This window comes from Alligator sinensis, unplaced genomic scaffold, assembly GCF_000455745.1.
Source record: "Alligator sinensis unplaced genomic scaffold, ASM45574v1 scaffold658_1, whole genome shotgun sequence".
Taxonomy (NCBI): Eukaryota; Metazoa; Chordata; order Crocodylia; family Alligatoridae; genus Alligator; species Alligator sinensis.
The window spans coordinates 1,843,907-1,856,662 of record NW_005842109.1 but is presented as its reverse complement, the minus strand read 5'-3'; the positions used below and the strand labels follow the sequence as shown (position 1 = coordinate 1,856,662).

The window sequence follows — 12,756 nt, the reverse complement described above, 5'->3', positions numbered from 1 at the left end:
GGCGCGGCAGCCTCCACCGCACACCACTTTCCTAAGGCTGGTTGTATGTGCAGCTCCACAGGCTGGTAATGGGCAGTGCGCAACTGGCTGGGCACGAGGCCTGTCAGCAGCCCACAAAGCCACAAGTGCAACTGCCTGTGGGACAGCGAGGCAGTGGGTATCAGCAGCCACATGCGAGCACCACCCAGTGGGGCTGCAGCCAAGTCTGCACTGGCTTCTGCTGCTGCTTACATCCCATGTGCCTGCCCAGTGGGACTATGCCAAGTGCACAATAGCTCCTGCTGCTGCTCCCACCCCACCTGCCTGTCCCATGCCTGTCTGTCTCTGTGAGCAGCCAAGCTCCTTCACACCCTACCTCCATCCACACTTCCCCACCCAACTATGCATGAGCAGGACCCAAAGCAAGCTGCAGGCAGAGCCCACCCTACTCCCCTCAACACTGCAGCTTCCCATCCCTACCTGCTGGCCAGAGCACTGCAGCGGGAACAGGAAGAAGAGTTACTGGGAGAGCCCAGAAGTTCCCAGAGTGGCTGCAGCAATATCAGCAGCAGTCTTGCCCAGAAGCTGTGCCTGCTGGCCGGGGTTGGCACGCACTGCTGGAGGTGGGAACAGGTGACATGTGGCCCCAAAAATAGTACAGCAAGGGCAGCCACTGGCAGGGTAGGATACAATTACATGGCAGGTGCCTGCTTGCAGGCCATATTTTGCCCACCCTGTGTCGTTGCCTCAAATGCTGGGGCAGCAAGTACACATAATTAAAATTGTTGACTTTGAAATGCATGAACAGGATCTTGTAGCAGAACTGTCACGGGGGGCATAAGAAATAAGCCAAGGACAATGGTACCCAGTCAAACCCAAATGAGGTTCATATATAAGAATTTCTTTTATCCTTTAAAACTGGGATGGAAGAAACTTTGAAGGACTGGAAGCATTCTTCACAATGCTTAACTGCCTGAACTCACAACTATAAACCTCACAATGCTAAACACCAGGGTGAAGGTAGTAACAAGTGCATGCATCCGTTAACAACTTTTCTGTTCTATAGCACTGTAAGTTACCTTTCTTCTTCCTTAATTGAGAAAAAATAAAATCCTAAACAGATTCAAACCACACAAAGCTTACCAGGAGCCTTAAAAGAGGTGACAAGATATTCCGTAGCTAAGAACAACCGGGCCATGAAGTCTAAGTTTGAGACCAATTTCTCTAGATTTCCATTAGGAGCAATGACAATGGAAGAGCTACAGACTTAGCTCTGAAGGAACCAACCTGGCAAAAAGGTAGGATGCAAGAAAGACTGATGCACCAGCAACTGGAGGGAAGGAATGCCATGAGAGAGGGAAGTAGGCTGAGTTCGAGCCAGGACACTATGGGGGACCAAGTGTGAACATGCACTGATGTAAACAGTTACATAAGTAGGATATCTAGATGCCCTTTTCACTAGGGGGATATTCTAGTCTGGATTTAGCAGGCAGCCACAAACTACTCCCGATTGGTTTTTATGTGATTGCTTGATTTGACTGGATGATTTAGTCCCTGGGTTACTATTATAGTTTTTCAACAGGAGAAGAGGTAAGGCTCTGACAGAGCTAGTCCCAGAGAAGACAGAAAGCTGGAGAGAAAAAGGAGTAGTCCCAAGGAGTGCAGAGTGGAGTCCAAAGAAAGGTGCGCAATACAGAGTTTGGTTTGGAGCTGACCAGTCTGCTTTGCTGTTTGGGATATCAGCACTGACCCAGCCCCATTTTTGAAGAAGAAAACACACCTGTCCTAGAGTCTGATGAAAAAGGTGCTTTCTGAGGTGGAGGTGCTATGGATCACTGGGGAAGCCAGGATCTCAAAGGCAGAGGCTTTTTTCTTGTGAAGCCATGAAAGGGCTGGCTACAGGTAGTCCTTTAGGAGAGGGAGCCCCAATAAGGCTTCTTTTTGATGAGTCCCAAGGCAGGAGCTTCCCCTGAAAAGAGTGTAGTCCACGATAGGGAATTTTAGTAGATGGCTCCATTACTGACCAAGGTTAAAGCCGAGAGGTTCCAGAAGTAACTCTTTTCTATTTCATCAGAAATAAGAGATGCCCCTATATAAACATTTGAAGTGATCAACATGAAAGCATATATTAGCAATATGGCCCTTTTGGGGCAACTGATTTGATTTACTCATTTGACTTCTTTTAATAACCAAAGCAGTCTTCACTTAGTTCTGCGCTCTCACCATTTTCTATTGAGAACGTATGTAGCTAAGAAAAAGTTCTTGGTCAAGGTTTGAAATTAAGTTAATGGCCAAAACCAACTTGGAGGGATCTAAGCAACAGAAAAATACAAAGATTTCCATTGTTACCTGACAAGCCATTGCAAATAGATTCTTCTGAAATAAATTCCATTCCAAGCTTTTTTCCATTTTCTCTGTAAATTTTCTGCAGAGTCTTGTTGGGAAGCACATTATAGTAATCATGTCCATCACCTTTTATTTCCACCTAACCAAGAAAAAATATTACGTAACATGTAAGATTTCATTTGTTAGATCCAGTTTAACTACACACCTAAATAATCTGAACAAATCAGTCCATGATACATTTTACATGTTATACTTATATGGAGATCATGAGAAAAACTACTAGTGATATGTCATGATTTCCTTTAAGAAAAATGACAAAGACTTTTCTACTTCTGCATACAGTTCATTAATACTATTGTTGGTCAAAAAATCCCCAAAACTTAAACAAGAACAAAGCTAAAAGTCTTGCCAATTCCCACCACAGACTCAAGTCTCAGAAGTGTGAATCCTTGTAGAACAGGGGCGGGCAATTATTTCAAGCAAAGAGCTGCTTACCAAGTTTTGGAAAGCTGTCAAGGGCTGCATGGGTAGCCCTGCCCCTTGACAGGTGCCCCGCCCCCTGGCTACCATCTTGGGACCAGAAGTCCCACCTCCTTTGCCTCTGAACTTTGCCACAGGAAGTCCCTCCCCTTGCCCCTGGAAGTACTTCTTCTGGGAAGAGTGTTTGCCATCTTAGGGGGAAAACTAATTGTATACTAAAAATCAAGCACCCATAATAAATTTTAATTAAAAAATATATATTTTTGTCCCGATTTGTGCGCGTTTGTGCTATAAATATGTAGAAGTGATTGCATTCTAGCTCAAAATGCAATCTTGCTCATATATTGTGTGGGGTGTGCAGGGATGTTGGGGGGAGGGGGGGTTGTGGGGAGCTGTGGGTGGGTGGATGTGTGTGTGGGGGTATGGGAGCCATGCGGTGCAGAGCAGCTGGTGGGCAGACAGGAAAGTGGGGAAAGCAGCTGTGGGAGCAGTGGGGGACTGGAAGTGAGTGGGCAAGTGGGCGTGTGGGACCTGGCAGGGCCCAGTGGGGCAGTAGGAGCATGGGGTGCAGGCTGGCAGGGGCCTATGACAGGTTCCCAACCTTTTTATACTGTGGACCTGCAAACTATATACAAATTTACAGATTTAAATTTACTTTATATGTTTAAATTTAATTTTTACAGGGTGGGGGCTGCACAGGTGGTGGCCCAGGGGGACCCAGCTGAGGCTGCTCAGGAAGAAGGGTCTCTGCTAGGAGCAAGCAGCAGACCCACCTCCTTGTCTTCCACCCCTGGCATTTCCCTGTCCACAACCCCCTGCTCCCAGGCAGCGCACGCCCCAGTACCTGCTGCACCTTACCAGGGGCGGCCATGGCGGCGGGAGCAGGATGGGGTGCACAGAGCCAGCTGCCTCCCTCCCGGGGCTGCCCTGCTGCCTGTATGCGACTACTGGCAGCAGAACCCACGACCCGGTGGTTGGGAACCCCTGGTCTATGGAATCAGGATGGGCTGTGCCAGCACGGAGAGAGGGGAGCCAGCCCAGCTCCACAGAGCCCGTCAGCCAGGACCCCACACTCCTACTGCCTTGTTCTGGGCCCTGCTGATGCTGGCCCCGCACTCCCGTCTGGATGCCCCACGCCCGCTTGCTCCCAGCCCCGCAGTACAGTAAACCGATTTAACCTAAATCCGTTCTATTCTAGATCCCCTCCAGATTCAAGCTAATTTACTGTCCCCCAGCATACCAGGATGCTTTGCACCTGCCCTGCAAACTCCCGTTTGCAGGATAGGCAGGCTAGCCTTGGCCCAAGCTGTCTGCTCCAGCCAAGCAGAGAGGCATGCTCTAGTGCCCTTCAGCTTCTGGCCTGGGCCACTGCAGGCATGTGGCTGCATTTCCAGAATCACAAGTGAATGTCTGTTCACTTGCTTACCGATTAAATCAATGTTGCTTAGACTAACCTGCAAAGATTGAATCAATTCAGCCTAGTGGTTTTTGACCGTCTGTATTTAGCCAGAGAGCATCTTTACTGAGCAGCAGACTTCCTCCTCCTCCTCCTAAGATCACCTCCACAAATCCAAAATAAATACTACCAAGCAGGGCTGAAAGTCATTTAGTCTCACTTAATCATTTAAAACTGCCCAAATAACAACCTTAATATGTACTGCAGCAATTTCCCAAAGCAGAGATTGTATCAAAAGTAGGTAAGATCACTTGCAAGACTCAGAGAAATTCAACAGAAAAAGATAGATGTATACAGGAAATGAGGTCACAAATCCTGAAAGACTGGGAGCTGCCGATTTAAAATGTGTAATCTGCCTTCACCTAAAACTCCAGCTGTTTGGGAAAGAAAAGGCAGATTGCCTTTAATCAAGGCTTTAGAAAAAGTATATTCTCTTCTTTCTGAGTTGATGAAATAGTAAGTTTAGGTTTGTTTCAAACCATGTATGACAAAATCTTATGAAGGGGAACTTAATATCCTAACTAATCTTTCAGTGTGATAAAAAAATATTAAATCAAGCTCTAAGAAATGCTTACTTTACATCCTGTGGCCAGCGCTGCAGCTTTGAAACAGTTTTCAGCTTTCTCTGTCAGAACAGTGAGCTCCGTCATAGAAGGGGCACGCAAGTAGAATTCTAGCTCAGAGTAAGAAGGGATGATATTAGGTTTCACACCACCATTTTTTATTACACCTGAAAAAGAGAAGCCAAGCTGTTAATGCTGCGGAAGATAAAGGACTCTTATATTCTTAGCCTTAAGAAGCTGCTTATCCAAGAGCTAAATGAACAAACCAGTTGAAAGCATTAAAACATAAGCTAAGGAAATACTATATTCTCTCACATATACTGTGCCCCCCGAATATAATGCACACTGTGTTTTTTGAAAGGCAGAATGAAGGGAAAAAAGATTTTTTTTCCAGATTTATGGCTGCAGAGAGTGGAGAGACTTACTCTTCAGCTGCCTCACACTCCCTTTTCTGCTTAACTACAGCTGAAACCCTACCTGCTGCTAGAGACTTGTCTCCATGGGTGGATCCATGATTTTGAGAAGAGCTAAAGAGTCTCCAACACTGTGAAACAGGAGGAGAGAGATCAAGGGAAACTAGCAGAAAACAAAATTGCCTCAAGAAAGGTTAGTTGATTAGTGGAACATCAAGACCATTAAAGAGGAGAGACAGTAGTTAACTCTGGAGTAAAGAACAATGGGTCATTGAGTCAACTGACTCCTTCAGCTGCCCAAGTAGTAATCCAACAGCGGCTGTACCACAGAACAGGAATCAAAGCAGTTTCCTGCCTCTCTCATTCAGGAAAGAAAAAAAAAAAAAAAATCAGGTTTCCCCAATTAATACATGCACCTCAATTTTGGGTGTAATGTGTACATTGTGTGAGAGAAAAAAGCTAGTAAGCACTGAAAACATCCTATTTAAACCCATTCTCTTTTATTTCTTGCAATTACATGAATAAGAAAAGCATAATGTGAAAAAGGCTTCTCAGGCTGGTATTGCAGCATTCTTTTGGACAGTTATTCAAATTGACTTCCAAATAAATAAATAAAATAAGAGAGCAGGACTAGCATGTACAATTCTCTCCTGCCATCAACTGCAGACATTTAAAGCAGTGAAACAGTCTTGCTAACACTGTGGCACATGATAAATTAAACAAACTTATATGCAACAATTGTTCATCAGGTTGAAGAGAAGTATTCGATCTAAAATGTAGCCAAGCACTTCTCCATAACTGAAGTTAAACAAGGATATCCCCTCATTTTTCATGTTCCTCCCTCACAGTTACAGGCAAACTGGTTATACCAGGCTTCTTCCAGAATGACTGACATTTAAAAAAAAAAGAATTAAAAAAAAATTACTTTACCACTTATGCCACGTGTTCCCATTTTGCTTTGCCAGTTTGGACAGAGATGAGTGTCTAGTCATTTTTCAGATTCTTCTGCACTGGTGTAACATTTGGATTCCTCCTTGGTAGTAATCTGCATTTGCTGCAATGCAGGGGAATGTAAACTTACTAGAATCCTCACACTCAATCTACCTCTTCATTCTTTGGAAATATATTTCTACTGATTTTAAGTTTCATAAAAATCTAATTTTACACAGGGTTGAGGGGGGGTCATATTTGACCAGAAAGCATTCTTCAAGCAAATGATACCAGTATGTCATTTTCACATGTAGTACAAAAGCAGCCAGTTATTGATAAAGTAATTTAATAGTTAAAGTACAGTTTCTTATAGTGTTGAATATCTTGCTCAGGAATGCATTAAACTTCACCTGTCAACTATGGTTCTCTTTTGTTCTTAAAACCAGAGACAAACTTGCTGTCAGAATCCCCAGGAACTTCACAGCTAATTCATATATTTGGAATAAGTAAGCCTGCAGTCATACCACCATTTTTGGAAAGCACCCTATCCTAACATATTTGAAGTTTCAGGTGCTTTGCAAAATACTGCTGAATGCTACTAGTTGTTTAGTGTCACTGGAGCCTGGAAATGTAAGGCTGTCAAGAAGCAAAATCCTGTAGTCTCAAAGCACAAAGATACTGATTCTGAACATGAAAGACCTGGAAAAAGTCACGCCTCTGCAGTCTTCAAAGATATGGCAACCACTAGTTTGCAGAACATGGAAAAGAGCCTCAAAACTTAAGTTCTTAGATCTAGATTAGAAGACCTGGAGACGGAATGCAACGAGAAGATGGAAAGCAAGCAGAGAAGAACGTGTTTGAAGATATGCTGTACTTGTTAAAGTAACAGGGGGGGAAAAACCAAAAAGACAAAACCAAACTTATTGGAGGAACGTAGCGCACACATCCACACTAAGTTAGCTAGCTAGTTTAAATTCATTATGGGTACAATTTCTCTTTGGCTAAAATATCCTGATGTTCATGGTATTTTCTTTCCAGGCTGGCAGTTTTATTATACATTCAAGTTGGGAAAGAAAAACAAGCCTGATTGGAATACTCTATTTTGAAACAAATTTCATGACATGGTCATTTTTACAATGGGGTCTCCCAAAAAAAATTCTTCACTGACCCAAAGTCTAGAATATTTTGATGCTAAACATTAGTTTAGAGATATCTACTCTATGCACGCAGGTCTGCTGGAAAATTAGAGCTACTGTTGCAAGCCAGTGATTAGGCCCCTGCGCCTGTCACAAGACGGCTTTTATTGCCAAAGTTAGATCTTGTTCTGGCTGATCACTCCACCCTAAAAAATTATTTCCAGGTTTTCAGTTTTGAAAAGAGTTTTATAGGTAGTTGCACAGATACAAACTCTTCATCCATTCATATCTTGATTTCTGATAAGTTATGGCAGAAGTCAGACCATACTATTTGTTCAGTCATGGCTGTTTGTGTAACTTTACTTATATTTGTCCCATGCAGTATACAAATGTTGGGAGAAAACATTTGTAATGTTAATTCATACTTCCACCCTATTCATTTGATTTCAACAATGAGTTCTAAACATCCCTGCTATTACAAGAGTTCCTAAAAAAAGTATTTTAGAAACAAATATAGTTATTTCAATATTTGAAATGACTGTACTATTTCAGTGCAACAATGCTGTTTTTTGTCTAAGTAACCTAAAGTTTGATTTGCTTGACATAAATTTTAAAGAAACTCTCACCGTGAACTCTCCAGGTAGGTTTCATTTGCTGTCTTAAAACTGATAGATTGTTGTATGCAAGAACAGCAGCATCTAATGCATTTACTCCTTCCCAAGGATAAGCAGCAGCATGAGAAGCTTTTCCATAGTATTTCACAGTTACACTAGGAAATAAAAGGCAGCACTTATTTTAAGCTTAAAGGGTCAAAAACAAAATTTCATTTGGATCCACACAGTTAAATTTGTTACTCAAGTATTGTGAGGACAAAAATTAATGAGTGATTTAGCAGAAATTAGCATGTGGGACTATTAAACCACCTTTAAAGCAGCAGAAAGTCTTGAAAAAACTTAATCTTTAAGTTAAATTCTTACCCAAATGTACTACCATTCCAAAAGTGAAGAGCAAGACTTAAAGACTGCATGCATTGAAAGTGTATGCCATGCATTTAAAAATTAATTTGTAGTAATAAAAAGCTATATCAACTGCAATCCATTTAATGACAGACCCTCTCAGCACCCAACCACTTTGCAGAAAACGAAGGTGGTGCTGGCATAAAGATTCCACTCTTCTTCAGAAATGCATAGGTTCAAGACAGAGACAGACAAGTCAAAGGTTTTAAGCAGGCTTCAGTTAAATCAAATTATAAATAAAGGAAGCTTCCTGTAATTTTTCTGCTTCACCTCTAACATGCGGTTATAGGGAGGTAAGAGACCTTATTTAAGCAACACAAGTAAGAGAAGTAGTCAAGGAGCAAGAAGTCAGCCCTGCCAGTAATTAAATGCAATATACGTAGAGCTTAAAAAAGTAATTGCAATATCAGATCTATACCTTTAAGTTCTTACCTGTCACCAATATCAACACTTTCCAGTTTTCAAAAGCATAATCTTTTTTGAAAAAAAGTTACTTTGAAGTGCTTTTAAACACTAAGTATACTCCCAGCCCCTGAACCCTCAGTAAATTAAGGGAAAAAAACCCACTTGTAAAGCCACTGAATTATAAGTTGCCATAAATATTCCTACATTCCCTTTACCATTTCTTTTCATAAATAATTGAATTTTGAAATCTACTAATTTTGGATAATTGTCAGTGGTATAGTTTCTCCATCTTAAAGTGAAGCACAGAACATGCAGACCAGAACTTGAGCTTTATAGCCTGTACAAGAAAAACCTGTAGAGAAGCAAGAATGATATGATAGCATATTACCCCCTTTTTATAAGTATTTTCTAGAACTTCATTAAGTGGACTTTGAGATCTATATACCCAACCTTTCAATGTTCCACTGATGATTCAGACAAAAACTGGATGGCTGCCAACAGAACAATGCAGAAAGCAAAACATGTCTATAGCTTCTCTTAAATTCAAGGAGCACTATCCTTAAAACAAGTTAAGACATATGGTTTAAGAAAAAGCATTTCAAAGCCTTAGAAATAACAACAAAGTTATTTCATGCAGGACTGAAATGCATCTTGGAATGCCTGTATATCAAGGATACAGAAACTGAGACCTGTATAGGGCACCACATTTAAAACAACAGTTTTCACTCCCCTGCCAATCAGGAGTGAGCCACAGGCAGGGCCCCTCCACTAATCAGCAGCAGAGAGGCAGGGCGGGGCCACACAAAAATGAACTTGTGAGATTAAAGGAGCCACAGCACAGCCCACTTCTACCATGAATTTGGTAAGGCCCTAATCATAAGCAAAAGTTGGGAGAGTTGACAAAGAATGGGGGGGAAACTGTGATCAGAAAAAGCTACATCTTGGAGGTAAAGAAGGAAGCATAAGGATAAAATGAGAACTACCAGAAATGAGGCTGAGGCCAAAGGAAACTAACTACCTGAAGGTGGTTCCATAAGAGGATGGAGCTAGACTGTTCTTAGTGGTGACAGGACAAGGAGCGATGGTCTCAAGGTGCAGCAAGGGAAGTTTAGGTTCAATATTAGGAAAAACTCTCACTAGGAGGGTGGTGAAGCGCTGGAACAGATTACCTAGAGAGGTTGTGATATCTCCATCTTTGGAGGTTTTTAAGGCCTGACTTGACAAAGTCCTGGCTGGAATGATCTAGGTGGGGATGGTCCTGCTTTGAGCAGGGAGCACTAGATGACCTCCTGAGGTCCCTTCAAACCCTAACTTCCTATGATTTCTATGAAATTGAACTAAAAGCTAAAGATTCTTTGAATTCTTTTTATTTACATGGCTAGAGAAAGAAGTGTGTCTGCAGTGTAGCACAGACAGGTTGGAGAATAAAAATCTCCAAGTCACAGGGGAAAAAACAAGACAAAAACTAAAATGAATATGTTGCCTCACACTTCACTAAGGACATGGCTGAATAGGAATAGCTAATGGAAATACATGCATGAAACCAGAAACTGAGTCGTGTCTAAGATGTCCCAAAGAATTTGATGCACTTGTGCCAGGGGACTAGATGATCTGCACCCCAAAATTCTGAAAGAACTCACGATGTGGTAGGTCTGGTAGCAAGGATTTTTAATAAAAATACTAGTACAACTGGATCGGAGCACACATGCTGCCTGTATTTAAGTGGAATGAGATCCTGGCAACTACAGCCTCATTTCCCTGACCACAACTATATGCAAGATGCACATATTTTGAAGGAAACAATAACTGAAGATACGAAGGTAAACGGAAATGGATACAAAGCAGTATGATTTTACAAGAGGTAGACTGTGCCAGACTAACTATTTTTTGATAACTGATTTTCTATTAAAAAAGATGAGATTGACTGCATTATCTGGATTTCAGTAAGCCATTTCATACAATGCCACATGGGAAATTAAGCTGGAAAAGCCAGGGAATTAATACTAGAATTCTAAAGTGGATAAGAAATTGGATAAAGGGGAAAAGAGCAGCAGGTTATGCTGAAAGGGCAACTATTAATCTTGGACAGAAGTTACTAGTGGAGTCCTTCATGGATCAATCCTTGTAACAGCTTCACTTAGTATTTCATTAATAGCCACAACACAAAGGATTGCGCTAAGGACATCTGCTGATGACAAAATGGAAGAGGTACTGCCAATATGAAGCACATTTAGATTATGACACAGAAAAAAAATCAATAACCTTGAAGACTAGTGTAATAAAAGCATGATAAATTTAATAGTAAAAAGTGCGAAGGGCAAAGTCTCACAATTTGGCACTGAGAATTTCTGCTATAATTTAGGAGCTTCTCTCACACATGTGATTGTAAGATTACTTTAAGCCAGGAGTGGTAATGAGAAAGGCAAGATAATGCTAGACAGACAGAGTAGTAGCAATATCATTGGTAAGCCATGGAAAATTCTGGTCGCCTACATTCAAGAAAGATGAACTCCAAGCCAGAACAGGTGCAGGGAGAGGCTACTAGCATGACCACTAGATTGGACAACCTACCTTGCAAAGCGAGACTACATGAAAGCTCTCAAGGGGTATGACTGGTCTATAAATACACTGGAGATAAACACCAGGAAAAGAAGAGATGCTTAGAGCTTTGGGACAAATGCTGGCAACAGAACAAGTGGGTATAAGTTGGCCATATATAAAATTAGAAGGTTCCCAACCATCACAACTGCAAGGTCTTAAAACTGACTTCCTATCAGTTACAGGGGGCCAAAACTTACCCAGCTTTAAGAAAGAGTTTGATCGATTTATTAAAAGGATTATATGGCATGACTGTCAGCCACAGCAAGAGACTGAACTTGACAACCTAAGAACTCCCTTGCAGACCTGTTCTGGCTAACAAGCGCAATCCCCATTACCTCAAGAAACCCCTGGGCACTTCAGTCTTTCAATAAATGCTGATTCTTTAAGGCACAAGAATTAGTACTGTAGAATTAGAATTAGCTACTGTATCATCGCTGCAAATAGAAATAAATACATTTTAAGTGGGGGTTGGGGGGAAAGAGGATGGAACTAGATCTTTCTAATGAACTCCAAAGAGCTTTAAGGTGTTGTTGAATGTTAAGGGACACTGAAAAAACTAAAGAGAAAGATTTCTGATTAAAAACGTATACCTTGAACAAGACACAAAGTAACAGAGTGTGTTAAATGTCTAAAATACACAATTAAAACAAGACAGTAAGATTGTAACACCAGCATAAACAAGGGTTTGCTGGAAAACATACTACACCAGCACTTACAAAGTTGTCCTACACCTTCTTTGACTAGGGTGGGAAATGAAAGCTAAGAGATAGATGCATTTTGCTTGAAGATGCATCCTTACCATCCATGCCAGAGTGGTGAGAGCAGGACAAAGGGGAAACAGGAAGGGGCAGTGCTGAAAAGGGGACCATTAGACTGGAAATAAAAGTTACTAACGGAGTCCTCGAGGACCAGTCCTTGGAACAGCTCACTCGCCTGCATGTCTGCGAGGGAGCTCCCAAGTCCCCAAGGGGACCCTCTTGCCCTGGCCAGGAGCTGTCATACCACCCTTTTAACAAGCCAATCAAACTCTCCCTTACAACCAATGCAGGCTGGACTCTTGCATTTCATAGGATACAAAAACTCATCCTCCCAGGCGCTGTAGTGCCACAGCTCCTTAGGATGCCGGCACCCGCTTATAACAGGAGCTGCTCCTAGCGAGCCCCTTTCTTGGGCAAGGGTCAGGGACACAGCACGGTTGAGTGGCATGAGAGGAGGACAAATACTCACTCGTGCTCAGCTACATCAGGCAGGTAGGCCGCATCCTCCTGTGCTGGGTGAGCCATGAAAACCACGTCCACATCGTCAAAGGCCCCGGCCTCGATCAGGTCAATTTTGCCACCTCCCTCCTCCTCGGCCGGGGTGCCCAGCACCGTCACCTGCGGGGTGGAGGAACGGGAGACTGTCACACGCGCCGTTCAGTCAGGCGGGGCC

The 12,756-nt window shown here is 42.4% G+C and overlaps 1 protein-coding gene across 1 annotated transcript in view; it reads right to left on the bottom strand.

Annotated features, from left to right (window-relative positions):
- Positions 1-12,756, bottom strand: part of PM20D2 (peptidase M20 domain containing 2) — a 22,271-nt gene that overhangs the window by 9,106 nt on the left and 409 nt on the right. Inside the window, exons 2-5 of the mRNA XM_014520351.2 lie at positions 12,553-12,701; positions 7,930-8,072; positions 4,837-4,991; positions 2,329-2,464 (exon numbers count right to left, since the gene is read on the bottom strand). Of these exons, the coding sequence (XP_014375837.1) occupies positions 2,329-2,464; positions 4,837-4,991; positions 7,930-8,072; positions 12,553-12,701 (583 nt within the window). The remainder of the gene's footprint in view (positions 1-2,328; positions 2,465-4,836; positions 4,992-7,929; positions 8,073-12,552; positions 12,702-12,756) is intronic.